Genomic DNA, 14,910 nt, shown 5'->3' on the forward strand with positions numbered 1-14,910 from the left:
AAGCACTTTGTGTCAAGCAGTGAACTAAGTGGTGGGGTAGATGAAGTGCAATCTAATGGGACACAGTCTATGCCCCTCATGGGGCTCATAGTCTAAGGGGAAGGGGGAACAGGGATTTTTATTCCCATTTTTACAGATGAGTTAACTGAGCCCCGGAGAAGCATAATAAGAAGTTAGTGTCTTGCCCAAGGTCATACGGCAGGCAACCAGCAGAGCCAAGATTAGAAACCAGGTCCTTTGGTGCCCAGACTTTTTACACTAGGCCATACTTCTTGGCTTAGTAACATGGGTATATGATTAAATATAATTTCACCATCTGTAAATTAGTGTCGGTTAAATAGTACTTGCATGTATTGCAGTTAGCAAAGCATAAGTTGAATTGGGACTGTTCTCCAACCTCGGGTCTATTTTTGGCCTTTCAGCAAAGCAGCTAGCATCATCTTTAAATTTGCATTCCGTCAGTGGTATTTATTGAGCGCTTACTGTGTGCAGAGCACTGCATTAAGCCCTTGGATAAGGTCTGAGCACCGCCACAAAGGGGCGAGACTCCCTTTCATCTTGGGTACATACTGACTCTTGGGAACATGCTATTTTTGAACCCTACGTTTGTTGATGCATGACAATCTATGACACCATTTCTACATTGACTCTGACTCTTTATCAAAAAAATACTTCCAGCATGTGGATGAATGGAATATCGGCCGGCTGAACACAATCTTGGACGTGGTGGAGAATGAGAGCGGGATAACCATTGAAGGAGTGAACACCCCCTACCTCTATTTTGGCATGTGGAAGACTTCCTTTGCCTGGCACACAGAGGACATGGATCTGTACAGCATCAACTATCTGCACTTTGGGGAACCCAAATCCTGGTAATGTTTGCCTTCAGCTTCTGACATTGTTGAGAAAAAAGGCTCCCCTGCTATTTCTTTTCCTCTTTTTTCTGTTTAATACCCTCTCAAAACATGGATTAGGAATTGAAACTGTTCATCAGGTCTACTAGTGAACAGCTGAAGTGGTAGATTAAAATTCAAAGGGGTCTTGGTAAAATTGGAAAAATCAAGCATGGAAAAGAGGATAAAACCCAATTAAGTCTATTCTGGTGAACATTAAACATAAGGATAAAAAGCCAAGAACACTAATAGCAGAAATGAGGTAATATAGGTTAGCTTGTAGGGACAGCTGAAGGTCTACAAACTGAAAATACCCTGTCAATTTGTGACCTCCTTTAGAAACTCAATCTCTGCATACATAATCCAGAATTGTTTCCAGTGTCAGAGCCTTTTTTGTTTGTTTTTTATTTGTTTTTTGGGTTTGCTTTTGTGTTTTGGTTTGTTTTTTTGTTGTTTTGGGTTTTGGAGGGGTTTCTTTGGTTTATTTTAAGGTTCATGAGAAAGTAGAGAGGGTGTGGAGAAGAACCTCAAAAATAATTGAAGGGAAGTACAGTAGGCCGCAAGAGGTTAGGTTAGAGCAATGAGAGTAGTTAAGGCAGTCAAAGAGAAGACTGAAGGGCAACCTAGTTGTTTCAAATATATATAATAAAGGGATTCTCTGAGATGGGTGCTGACCAGCTCTTCGTGTCCTAAAATAAATGAATTTAGTTCACCTCAAAACTGGTGTTAGGTCATTTAGACAGGTGACTGCCACTCTGGTTCTAAACCGAACCAGACTTTTGAAGTGAGATTTGTAACATCTCCATCTCTGGAGATGTTTTTTCCAAAAATTAAACTGGCTAATCGACTGCCCTTGGTGGCTGGAGACTGGACCCGATGCCACCAAAACTCCATAATAATATTTTCTGTCAGCAAAAATGCCGGACCCGCCCCTTCATGTGTCTTGCAACTTTTCCTTCCTTGAAGACTACTCTCGCAGACAGAAATGTAAGTCTGAGGTAGATATTGAGAACGTACACATATTTTCCTTTCTTTTCGTTGTCTGTGTCTTTCCTGTGTTTATATAATTTCCTTAGGCTGAAAGATTAAATTATTTAAGGCCCACACTGTTTCGAACTGTGTGTAGGGGTATCTTCCCCTCCACCTTCCAACATACCCAAAACATTGAATTTAAATCATAGTGAGAAGGGAAGTCTCAGGCCTGGAAAAGAGTTTTCTAAGCAATTCTTACTGTCTGTGCATTTGTCCTTTAAAACAGAAGTGCTGAAGACCCCATGGCAGCAGGATATATGGGCTGGGTCTACATTTTGAAGACAGCCTTTACAAAGGAATATTTTCCCATTAGAGGTTGTGATGATTATGTGGCACATTAACTGAAATTTCCCCATGTGTGCTATTATGTGATTGCAGGTATTCCATTCCCCCAGAGCACGGCAAGCGACTGGAACGCCTGGCCAAAGGTAATACTTTCCTTTCCTTGAGCCATAACCTCGCATAGGGTGCCCACTTCAGAGCTGTGCCGGGACTCGGCTACCCCCGGGGTGGGCATTGGGAGTATGGCCTTGGGCTTGTTGGGAATTATGGATTCAGTAACAAGGGCTGCCCCACTTTGCCGGACCCACGCTGGTTGGATTTTGGCTTCAGCATGGGTTCTAGTACACTGACCTGCTCAAACTGCAGCATCTTTTACTGTTGGCCATACTACAAAATGCCCTTCTGGGTGAGATCATATGGAGCCAGTAGCTCTACAGTAGAGCGCTCCAGGGTGTAGTTTGGAGGAGGGAACCCCTCCAAAATTATTTAGGTTCTGGATTCTGTTCTTCAGTAATATTCTGTGTAACCCTTGACAGCATTAGGGAAGCACCGTGGCTCAGTGGAAAGAGCACGGGCTTTGGAGTCAGAGGTCATGGGTTCAAATCCCTGCTCTGCCAACTGTCAGCTGTGTGACTTTGGGCAAGTCACTTAATTTCTCTGTGCCTCAGTTACCTCATCTGTAAAATGGGGATTAAAACTGTGAGCCCCCTGTGGGACAACCTGATCACCTTGTAACCTCCCCAGTGCTTAGAACAGTGTTTTGCACATAGTAAGCACTTAACAAATACCATCATTATTATTCTTAAACATGAATTTTTGTGTACTGCTGATTACTTTTTCAGAAGTACACTATGCACACTCATATCTTACATGACCAAGGAAATAAATCATACAGGCTGAACGAAGAATCACCCACGTACTACCAATAGTCTTAGAATGAGCCCTAGAAGTAACACACTCATGTCTTACATGACCAAGGAAATAAATCATACAGGCTGAACGAAGAATCACCCACGTACTACCAATAGTCTATTAGAATGAGCCCTAGAAGTAACCCCCATAGGGCATCACAGCAGAGCCAAAGTGTTTAATCTTGTTTGTGAAGATGGGCTGATTGAGTCACTGAGGTGTTCCTGATGAATTCTCTGATCGCTTCCTTGGTTCTAAATCAGAGTATCTTTGTAGTGGTGTAATGTACGGGGACATCTTTATTACCCTTAGAGTTTTAGTCCTTAATAAATGAACATGACTGCTTTGTGTGTACCAACTGCAGGCCCATTGGTCTTTCAGGTTGGTGCTCCAAACGTGTAAGTTATTATGACTTACTACCATTGAAAAATGATCCCACGTTCATCCCTCATTTACAAAAACAGCAGAAAAGGCAACCTCTTTTTAAGAGATACAGGTGACTGATGAAGAAAACTGCACTTCTACTTTGTTGGGTTAGAGTATTTTGTTCATCTGTGTTTGAATTTCATGGAACAGGTTTCTTTCCCGGGAGTGCTCAAAGCTGTGAGGCCTTTCTGCGTCATAAGATGACACTGATCTCTCCATCAATTCTGAAGAAATACGGCATACCCTTCGATAAGGTAGGTCTCACTTTGGACAGAAGGGTCTCAGATGTCAGTAATCACCCGAAGTTGGTGCGTCTGTTTTTTTATTCCTGTAGACTGTACTCTGTTTAGCAACTTCCACTGGGTTTGGCTTGCCTGGATGCAGAAATGACTTGCAAGGATGGCAGGGGGTAGCGGAGGTGTAGGGTCTGTGCGATAGAACAGCATCGTTCGGTTGAGAAGACCTTTTAGCTTTCCGGGAGTCTCACCAGAATCAGTCGGTTAGCATCAGTCATATTTACTGAACACGTACTATGTGCAGCGCATTGTACTGAGTGCTTGGGAGAGTACAGTACAGCAGAATCAGCAGAAATGTTCCCTTCCCGTAATGAGCTTACAGCCTAGAGGGGGAGACCGACATTAATATGAATAAATAATTTATAATATATAATTTAACAGTATGTACATAAGTGCTGCAGGGTTGAGAGTCTGGCGAAAATCAAATGTCCACAGATCCACATGCACAGATGACGCAGAAGGGAGAGCGAGCTGGGGAGAAAAGAGTTTAGTTGGGGAAGGCCTCTTGGAGAAGATGTGACCTTAATAATGCTTTGAAGATGGAGAGGGTGGTCTGGTGTATATGGAGTGGGAGAGAGTTCCAAGCTAGGAGGATGCCATGGGAAAGGGGTTGGCGGTGAGATAGAGGAACTCAGGGCACAGTGAGTAAGCATTTAAGGATCCATGTATTCCACAGGGGCTCTACTGTATCTTCTTGCTTTAAACGTAGGACTTGCTCCTCTCAGTTAATCAGTGAGCAGTATTTATTGAGCATTTACTTTTCCTAGGGCACTGTACCAAGTGGTTGGGGGGGGAGTACAGTACAACAGAATTAGCGGTTATGTTCCCTGCCCACACTGAGTTTACAGTCTAGAGGGGGAGACAGGTATTAATATAAATAATTTGTAACATATAATTTAAAGATATGTACATAAGTGCCATGGTGTTAGGAATGGGGTGAATATCAGATGCCCAAAGGCCACATCCAAGTGCATAGATGACGCAGAACGGAGAGCGAGCCAGGGGAATGTCTGTCCGTGGAGATGTGACTCTCCCATCCGTTTAGTACCCTGTCAGAGAAATCAAACCTTCTTCCTGGGAACTGCACTGTCCTGAGGATAGTAGAATTCCACTGAGTCAGTGTGTGTTCTGAAAAAATGACAGGTGATGGCCCCTTTTAAAGTCTGAGGGCTTCCTCTGTTCCAGGTGACTCAAGAGGCTGGAGAGTTCATGATCACTTTTCCTTATGGTTATCATGCTGGCTTCAACCATGGCTTCAACTGTGCTGAGTCCACTAACTTTGCCACCCTCCGATGGATAGAATATGGCAAGCAGTCTGTGCTGGTGAGTCTTCCTTTTCTTCAACTCTAGGCTTCTTTTGTTTAAAAGGCTTTATGGATTAACCACTCATTTGCCATTTTGAAATCCAGTGATATGCAGCTCTGTAGTTCCAGCCTCTGGCCAGGTTAGAATCCGAGGTCCAGAGTTATTGTTCATAAAGAATGAAAGAGAAGGTGTTCTAACTCCTAAACCAAAGTCTTAAATTTGGATGGGGAAGCAATTTTTTGGGTTTTTTTTTTTTTCTCCCCTCCCTTCTTTCATAAAGCCACCGCTGAATTTTTGAGGTGGAGAGTCCTTGAAAAGAATCTGCTGGAAATTCAATTGCAGAGAACCCATTTAGGGGAGCTATCAGTGAGATATTACTCTAAGACTTCAGTTCCTTTAACTGTGAAAGATGTCTGTAGGGAAGTGCCCACTCTAAAGCACAGTAATTGTTGGTGACAGTCCCTCAAAGGGGTCACAGACCTTCTAGGACTCTGACTCAGGAGCAGACCTCATCCTCATTCATTCATTCGTATTTATAGAGCATATTTATTTATCATCCTCAGTCAGGTCTGCTTTCAGCACCCTTCTCATTCAGTCATATTTATTGAGCGCTTACTGTGTGCAGAGCACTGTGCTAAGCACTTGGGAACCTTCTCTTGAGTGTGTTGCCTTATCCCAGTCTTATCTGGGTTGTAAATGTGGTACTTTAGTTCCAGATTTGAAGTTGGGCAGCAGTGATGGGAGCTCCCAGAAGCCAAGTGAATATAATGGACTCGGTTCATTTGTCAGAACTGGACTATGTTCCTTAGGCAGTGGCCCAGGCACAGTTCCTTTAACCAGAGCATGACCTAGTGGCAAGAGCATAGACTTGGGAGTGAGAGGATGTGGGTTCTAATCCTGGCTCCACCGCTCATCTGCTCTGTGACCTTGGGCAAGTCACTTTTCTGTGCCTCAGGTGCCTCATCTGTAAAATGAGGATTAAGACTGTGAGCCCCGTGTGGGTCAGGGCCTGTCCAACCTGATTATCGTGTATCTACCCCAGTGTTTAGAACAGTGCTTGGCCCACAGTAAGCACTTGACAAATACCATTATTATTATTATCCTCATCGCTGACATTCGGAAAAGAGAGCGGTTTCCTTTACGACTTTTAAAAACGAGGATCGAGAGACTTGATGCTTAGGTCAGTATTCCGAGGTAATTTGGGATTAAAGAAACCTCTTGGAAGGCATTGTGGTTCGTAACCAGGTTAGTCTCTTTAATAAAGAAGTTGATCAGCCATAGTGGGGAGGTTTGTTACTTGGAGCTAATAAGGAGCAGGGCCTCTCCCCAAGGGCCAGATTCACAAGGAAGTGATCCATTTATTCCTTTACTTTTTTTTCTTTTCCTTTTTAATTTGTACTGCTAGTGACCATGTCTTAGGTGATGACTTTTTATTGTAATTAATGAAAAGCTAGTTGTTCATCGTAATTGCGGTATTAAGTGCCTACTTCAAAATCTGTTAAACACAGAGATAGATCCAGGTTGGTCAGATCAGAAACAGTCCCTGTCCTGTTTTGGGCTCACAGTCTAAGAAGTGCCAAAAAAAAAAAAAAAAGCCATCTTACAGGTTAGAAATGACAGAGGGAAGGGTGGGCTGGTAGATATTGGGAATGTATCTGCAAGAACAGCTTTTTTGGGGAATTTGCTTTCAAGTGGGTAGTCTTGACTGTTTGGGAAGCTAAGCCCAACACTTGGGGCAGGAAGCAAGACGTCCAGGGATCTTGTTTGACTGGGGTTGGGAGGGGATGAAAGTGGGGAGGCTCTTTTCTCCTCTCTTCACCATCCTCTTCAAATAGCAAAATTTCTTCCTTGATCCAGGAAAAGGCTTCTCCAGTTTTAAGATCAACCTTCCCCCTGGAAATCTGACCCCTCTCTTCTTTGCCCTTTAGAAGAGAGTGGGGTGTGGGTGGGAGGAGCAGGGGTGGGGCAATTTGGTTGAACAGCTCTCCCCAACAAGGCTGTTGTGTGGTGGGTGCAGTGCTCATGCAGGAAGGACATGGTGAAGATCTCCATGGATGTCTTTGTGAGGAAGTTCCAGCCAGAGCGGTATAAGCTGTGGAAAGCAGGAAAGGACGTGACCGTCATCGACCACACGCTGCCGACCCCTGAGGCTGCCGAGTTCCACAGGGGGGAGTTCCAGCAGAAGACCAAGAACGGGAAGGACTGTGGGGACGAAATGGAAAGAGAAGGGGGCAAGGATGAGGTGGACCAAAAGAGAAGGTAAACCCGGAAACCGGGAAGAGCAGCTCCTTCTAAGCTGTTAGGCTGGGCTCGAGGCGATTGATTCTGGGAGTCTCGGGTGGTAACATCTGAAGTGTCAACTTGTTGGCACTTGTACGTATGTTGCCAACTTGTACTTCCCAAGCGCTTAGTACAGTGTTCTGCACACAGTAAGTGCTCAATAAATGTGGCTGAATGAATGAAAAGTGGCAGGTCGGAGACTACTAAGGTAGTACTAAGGTTTAAGGGGAAGCAGCGTGGCTTAGTGGAACAAGCCCGGGCTTTGGAGTCAGAGGTCGTGGGTTCAAATCCAGGCTCCGCCACTTGTCAGCTGGGTGACTTTGGGCAAGTCACTTAACTTCCCTGGGCCTCAGTTCCCTCATCTGTAAAATGGAGATGAAGACTGTGAGTCCCACGTGGGACAACCTGATTACCTTGTATCTACCCCAGCTCTTAGAACAGTGCTTTGCACATAGTAAGTGCTTAACAAATACCAACATTATTATTATTATTATTATTGTTGCAGTCAGTAGTTTCAGATCAAGAAAACGCAGTGGAAAAGGAAGGTGAAATCAACCTGGAGAAGAACCTAAGCACATGTGTGAACTGCCCCTATGTCATTGACCACATACAAACTTACATCCCCCTAAAACACTGTTGGACCATCTCTTGCCCAGTGGACATAGAACTTGGAATTGCAGGCATCGTTTAGTGAATTACACCCTCACTGCTGGGATAATTGGGTATACCAAATAGTTCAAGGCCCAGCTTCCAAGAAAAAATCCATTTTTTTTTTTTTTTTTTACAAAAGAAGGAGCAATTAGTAGATGATCGATTCATCAGAGGTGTTTAAGTGCCTACTGAGTGCAAAGCATTGTATTGTGCATTTGGGAGAGTAGAACAACCCAAGGAGCTTTTCAGTAATGGGGATAAGGATTTGGTTGGGGTGTTTAGTGTTAGCTGCCATCATTATGCTTGGCCAATGTTTCTGAGTGGCTCATGTGGACAGAAGTCAAAGAACAGGGAAGTGGTAAGGGAAGCCAGAGTGTTAATGGGCTGCAGATCACTAGTGATCTTTCTGAGAAGTGGTTTCGTGCCTTTTTCAGCCTCGCCAAGCACAGAATAGGAACAAAGAGGCACCGTGTCTGTCTGGAAGTGCCTCAGGAGGTGAGTGAAAGTGAGGCCTTTCCAAAGGAGGAGCTAAATCCTGGGCAATTTGATGTGGAAGAGAGACAGACTACCAGCATTCATGCTGTGAAACCCACCAGTAAGCCTGTACAGCAAGGTGAAGATGACCCCATTTTACCAGGTGAGTTGTTAATCCAGAAACCCCCAAACTGTCATCTAACTCCAGGCACAGCAGCTCATTAAGTTTTGTCTTGGTTTTCGTCTGATTCCAAAGGCAGAATCTCCCATGTCCCAACTCAGATTTGAGTTTCTGAGCTCAAATCTGGCGTTTTAGATGTTGCAATGACTACACCATCCCAGTCTTCTCTCCCAGCATTGAATGGCCAGAGCTATATTTATCTTCTGTCACTGATGTGCTGATGTGTCAGAGCACATTATAACCTCCATGTTTTTTAGAACTTCTGATGTTCTTTGTCCTTCCCAGGCACTACCCCTTTACTCCTGGAGAAACTACCAACTTTTGGAAATGCCTTGTTTGATCTTGTTTTATTTCTCCCTATCACTCTGCCAAAGGACCTCCTTTCTTCATATAACCACACTGTTCTGCCACAGATCCGCCCATACAGTAGGCTTGAAGAAACTATCAGTCTCTGCTGACCTAATTTTCAGTGTCCTCTGGGAGCAGATTCTGGCTCCTCTTTCTTGCCAATATATGGCCCTTGTTTTTCTACTCACAGGATTTTCAGAGAGGCAGGATTGGTCCGCTGTCCGTGATTAAGACAGTTGTGTGTGTTGTTTTTAGATTATTCTGACTCCACAGAGGTGAAATTTGAAGAGCTCAAAAATGTCAAACTGGAGGAGGAGGAGGAAGAGGAGCAAGAGGCAGCTGCCTTGGATCTTTCCGTGTCCAACTCTGTGAACCTTGCTGCCGCTGGTAGGGGGCTGGCCCTGCCTCCCTCAAAGGAGAGTGGCACTTCCAGCTTTCGCTGCAAACATGGGGCAGATTCAGGTTTCTCAGACTCCGAGACCGCTGAGTTACTCCCCAAGCGGACCCAGAGCCCACCTGGGGTCCTCACCGTCCACAGCTACGCCAAAGGAGACGGAACAGCCACGGACAGCGAGCAGGCCTCTGGGAAGAAAGCTAGTTCTACTGCCAACATGAGCGAACAGGAGCTTGCCGAGGTACGAATCCCAGGCTCTGGGATGGAAAGGGCTGATGGACCCGGGACGAAAGGACCTTGCTTTGGCCCTGAAACGCCTTGGCAGGGTTTTCCAGCAGGAGGCTGGTGAGCGAGGTCTCCTGTTCTGTGACTTCGGCAGCAACTTGGAAATCAAGGACATTTTTTAGGAGTGTGGGTGGTTCTTAAGCAGGTCTTCTGGCCTCCCAGCTTGGCAGGGATAGAATCACCTGATACATTCTTAATGGTGTAAAGGGGAAAATTCCAAATCTGGTTGGGGAGAAGGAAGGGGGGCAGACATGATGGCAGGAGAGGCATTCTGATCTCTTTCCTCCTCCTCCTCCTCACTGAAGGAGGAGGTCCTCACTGCACCTTAAATTTGAGCTGCTCCCTTATTCCCAGTGTCCACCCGGACCTTATTCTCTGTGCTTTGTTTCATTGTTTCTTATTGATCCAAACTTTCTGAGTCTGAGAACTACTTTGCTCAGTCCATAAGGCCTTGGGAGCCATCTGGGTGTGGTTTCAGCTAGATGGGGAAGGTACCCCTCCACTCTCGAAAACTCTCATTTTGGGACTGGGGATAGGACTGGCTGACTTTGGGCCAGTCATTGTACTGTGCCATTAAGCAAACCAGCCTTCTTCCCTTCAAGATAGCATCAGCTGGAGGGGAAGAGTAAAGCACAGCGGGGACGGTAACTCCTCACTCATGGGCAGCAGTTGGCAACCACTGAGAAGCAGCAAGGCCTAATGGTTAGGGCACGGCGCCTGGGAGTCAGAAGGACCTGGGTTCTTCTATCAGCTCTGCCACTTGCCTGCTGTGTGACTTTGGGCAAGTTACCTAACTTCTCTGTGCCTCAGTTAACTCATCTGTAAAATGGGGATTAAGGCCGTGAGCTCCATGTGGAACATAGATTGTTCAAACTTGTGTCTGAACAAGTGCTTAGAACACTACCTGGCCCATAGTAAGTGCTTAACTAATACCACGAGGCCAAAAAAGCCACAACCCCCCCCCCCCCCCCCCCCCCACTGTTTATTGGATGCAACCTACATTGAGAAGCAGCAGGGCTATACCCTCCTTTTCGGTTTTGGACTTGTCTTTAAAGTGGGGAAAAGTACTGTTTGGTACCTGCATTTGGCTTTTGGTGCCTTCTGTCTGTTCCTTAATTTCCCCTTCCTCTAGCCCTTCCCTGCATGTTGCTCCTATAGCTGTGTATTTATAAATGTCTTTCCTCTGCATAATCTCCATCTCCTCTCTGAGTACCATAGCTGTGTATTTATATATATCTTTCCTCTGCATAATCTCTATCTCCTCTCTGAATTTTCTGCATCTCCCATACGACATTTGGTTTGAGCTCTCTTCCTAGACCCTAACCCAAACTCCTCCCCGCCCCATGGCCAGTCTCAGTGGGAGACAGGGAAGGAGTGGGACAGCTTTTACCTCAGAACTGATGGAATCACGAGAAGAGGATGTTTGTCACACACCCCCTCCTTCCCCCTTCCCCCAAACCATACAGCAGCTTTTTCATTTGGTGTTCAATGTGTAAGACTGCCCTTGGCTATCCTGGAAAGCAGTCACCAGATGTTTCAAGGATAAATGAGGGAACTTGTGAAATGTGCCAGAAAAAAAAAGAAAGGGTTTCAGTCTTAGTATTCCTGGAATTGAATTTTTGCTGTGGTTCCTGTTATGAGAGGGTCATTTTCCTCCAACTGCTTGCTTGGAAGGCAACTGGCAAATCATGTGAAATTCAAATTGTTAGGGTTTGGTTATGGTTCCTTCTAAGGAACTGAAATGTCATCAATTCTCAGGAATTGATTTTAAAAAGAGGGCTGGGAGGGGAAATTAGGACCTCCTTCCCTTCCCCACCAAGAGGGCAGCAGGGAAAAGTCATTTTGGGGAAATGGAGGGCTTCACCTGCAGAGTTGTATCCAGAAGGAAACATTCTTGCAGACCCATTATTTAAAGCAGTATCTCCTTGACTGACTCTTGACAGATCAGGCAGTCAGCCTCAAGCAGAGTTAGTACAGAGGGTGCGTTTCTTTCTCTCATTCTCCACTTGGCTTGTTTTAGGGCCTCTTATGGATGAGGACAATTCTAGGCCCCCCCCCTTGCCTCCCCCCTTCCTCGGGTATACTCACGAGCAGATGCTTGTTGAAAAATCGTGGTGCTGCTGCAGTTAAGTTTATGTTCCTGCTTCTGTTATTCCCAGGGCAGTGTGGTAAACAGAAGTTGCAGCTGGGAAAATGACTCCCAATTTTGTTTTCTGCCCTGCAAGATCCTGCAGCTGAAAACGATGTTTGGGGAGCAAGCTCTTTCCTGATCTGGACACTCTCTCTGCGTGTGTGTGTGACCAAGATTCTTTTATTTTTCTCCTTGTTAGTGGCTTTAACTAAGTCTTGCTAGAGAGCGTCAGGAAGTTTACCCCTTCCCCAGTCACCCTTACCAGGCCCCATTTCAGCACGTTGTGTTTCAGCGGCTTTGTTACATCCCGCTAACCATTCTAATGTGTGTGCAGAACTAAGTTGCAAAAGTGTTGATCGAGTCGAATCTGTTTCATGGACATTTTCATTCTAATTGCTTTTGCCCTGTTAAAACACAGTGCTGAGCTCACTGGGCTCTTCTGCAAAATATTAAAGAAACTTCAGCTTGGCTGCAACAGAGGAGAAAAGACTACCGGAATTCTGTGTTGTTTGTGCTTATGGTTGATCTTGGTCTTGGGAGACCACACAACCGCTGACTGAAATTTTACGTATGGGTAGAAATGGAGGGTCTCTTATCCTGCCCACCTCATGCACACACAAGGATGGTCCCCACTGGGCTGACATTTTTGCTGTTTGCAGTGCATGTCCAGAACTCTTCTGCCTTGGCAGCAAGCACTGAATTGACATAATTTATTACTAAATGGTTAGGTGGTCTCTAGACGCCCAGATCTCTTAGCAGCATAACAGCCCTTGGAAATTGAGATGTAATAGCCCAGAGTACTAATTCTCAGTTCAGACTGGAGAATGTAACAGCACTGTTGAGTTTTCTGTCATTTCCTGTTCCAGTTGTTTTGGCTTTTCCTTTTAATGCCTTGTACACGCACTGAAGCCTGACAAATACCACAGCCTCTGAGCGCAAATAACACGGACTTGTTTTTTATGGTTTGACTAGGTTGCAGAGGAATACATGCGATCTCTAGAGGAAAGCAAGAAATCAAAGGGCCGACGCCAACCCTTGAGCAAGCTCCCTCGTCATCACCCTCTGGTTGTCCAAGAGTGTGTCAGCGATGACGGTAATTCTTGGACCCTGAAGAATGGCCAAAACATATTCTCCTCCTTACCACCGGCATTGGGAGGGGAAGGAGGCACGTTCTTGCCTGTGACCCTTTCATTCATTCAACCGTATTTACTGAGCGCTTGCAATGTCCAGAGCACTGTACTAAGTGCTTGGGAAGTACAGATCGGCAACATAACCTTCCAATTTCATCCTGTTTCTGACTCGAATTGTGACAGCTATTTACTGTTGTGTGGTGGGGAGGGAAATTTGGGTTCGCGACAACAGCCACGGTAAAATAAGATCCTGGGGCGACACACGGAACCGTTCATTTCGGTCTCTCAAGCATCCCTGCAACCGTGGCCATCAAGTAGCCTCGGTATAACGTAATTTCTCCTTCCCACAGAGATGGCCGAGCAGCTGACCCCTGAAGAAGAAGCTGAAGAGACCGAGACCTGGGCCAAACCCCTCAGTCAGCTGTGGCAGAACCGACCTTTGAATTTTGAAGCCGAAAAGGAGTATAACCAGGCTATGGCCAAGCAGCCCCCTCACTGTTCAGTCTGCATGCTCTTTCAGACCTACCAGCTGGTAAGCCTGTGGGAACGCCCTTTGGGAAGAGGGTGGCGATAATAAAAAAAAAAAATACATATATATATAATGATAACATTTGTTAAGCGCTTACTATGTGCAGAGCACTGTTCTAAGCGCTGAGGACTGTAGTCCTTGGAAAGTGCTCCCAGATAAGGGCTTTTTGGAGAAGAGTAGTGCTGCCTGTTCCCTGTCTCTTTGTATATAGATAGAGCTCTACTGGTGCCCAAATTTCATATCCTGCTCTGAACATCGGGAATGAATTTGTGCTGCTCAGCAATCTCCCAGGCCCATAGCCACCCCACCTGCTGTAGAGCCCTCCCCACGGGCTGGTTTGGACACATGGAGGCTGGGGTGGACTGAGTTCATGCCAGGGATGGATGGCACTCTTGGTTCTGTTAGAATGTAGAGTACTTATTAAGTGCTTACTCTATGCCACGCTCTGGCAGAAATACAGGAAAATCAGATTGGTTGCATACAGTCCTTGTCGCATACAAGGCTCTCATTCTGTTCTGTTCCTTCAGCTGGCAAGCTGGGGTCAAGTGGGATCTATGATAATTCAGTCACATAAGCCTGCTTGGCAAGTCTGGGTCCACCAACCGAGACCACAAATCCCGGCAGCGTAAACGAGGATCTGAGCCTGTAAAAGTCAGTGCTCGTGCCTGCTCTGGGCCACCAGAAACCAGCCCTGCTGCAACTCCCCCCGCCACACCAGAGAGGACAGTCAATTGATGGGTCAAGTAGACGAATTTATTGAGCATTTACTATGCGCAGAGCACTGTACAAAGCCCTTGGGAGATTACACTTGCTAGACACAGTCCCTGCCCTCAAGGAGCCTACAGTCTGATTCCGTTACCCAGGCCTTGCAGCTGCACTCAGTGTTATTACTTGGCTTTTTAAAGACTGGGTGGCCCTCTCAATCTGTCCATACACCCACCTCATGATTGTGGGGTTTAGCTAATTAACCCCTTCTGATTGTTTGCGTGATTGTTCTGTAGTGTTATAATTGCAGCTGAATTTATCCAAGGGACACAGTTCGTGCTCTCGTACCCGAAATTATGGGGTAGAAAATGTGTAATATTCTTTTCCTTGTTTGTCTTCGATACCATCCAGAGAAGCCCTCTGTGGTTACAGTATAGGTAAGGAATGCAGCTGGCCCCACTTAGTCGGATTGGAGAGTCCACCAGTTGTGTGGCCGGAGTAAAGAGGGCATGAAGGCTGTCAGCCTTTTGGGCCTCTCTTTTTAAGTGTCTTCAAAGCCGGCCAAGCTCTCACTCTTTCCTCACTCTTCTGGACTTTGGAGTAATGGAGTTCTGACTCCCTGACTCTTTACTTACTTGGGGTGCAACCCCTCTCATTGC

The 14,910-nt window shown here is 45.7% G+C and overlaps 1 protein-coding gene across 1 annotated transcript in view; it reads left to right on the forward strand.

The window, feature by feature from the left end:
* The window catches only part of KDM4A (lysine demethylase 4A), a 39,632-nt gene that overhangs the window by 11,346 nt on the left and 13,376 nt on the right, over window positions 1–14,910 (forward strand). Inside the window, exons 5-13 of the mRNA XM_038760222.1 lie at window positions 679–872; window positions 2,304–2,353; window positions 3,693–3,796; window positions 5,024–5,161; window positions 7,161–7,402; window positions 8,509–8,711; window positions 9,333–9,712; window positions 12,860–12,980; window positions 13,368–13,549. Of these exons, the coding sequence (XP_038616150.1) occupies window positions 679–872; window positions 2,304–2,353; window positions 3,693–3,796; window positions 5,024–5,161; window positions 7,161–7,402; window positions 8,509–8,711; window positions 9,333–9,712; window positions 12,860–12,980; window positions 13,368–13,549 (1,614 nt within the window). The remainder of the gene's footprint in view (window positions 1–678; window positions 873–2,303; window positions 2,354–3,692; window positions 3,797–5,023; window positions 5,162–7,160; window positions 7,403–8,508; window positions 8,712–9,332; window positions 9,713–12,859; window positions 12,981–13,367; window positions 13,550–14,910) is intronic.

This window comes from Tachyglossus aculeatus, chromosome 18 (genome assembly GCF_015852505.1).
Source record: "Tachyglossus aculeatus isolate mTacAcu1 chromosome 18, mTacAcu1.pri, whole genome shotgun sequence".
In the NCBI taxonomy this organism is placed as follows: domain Eukaryota; kingdom Metazoa; phylum Chordata; class Mammalia; order Monotremata; family Tachyglossidae; genus Tachyglossus; species Tachyglossus aculeatus.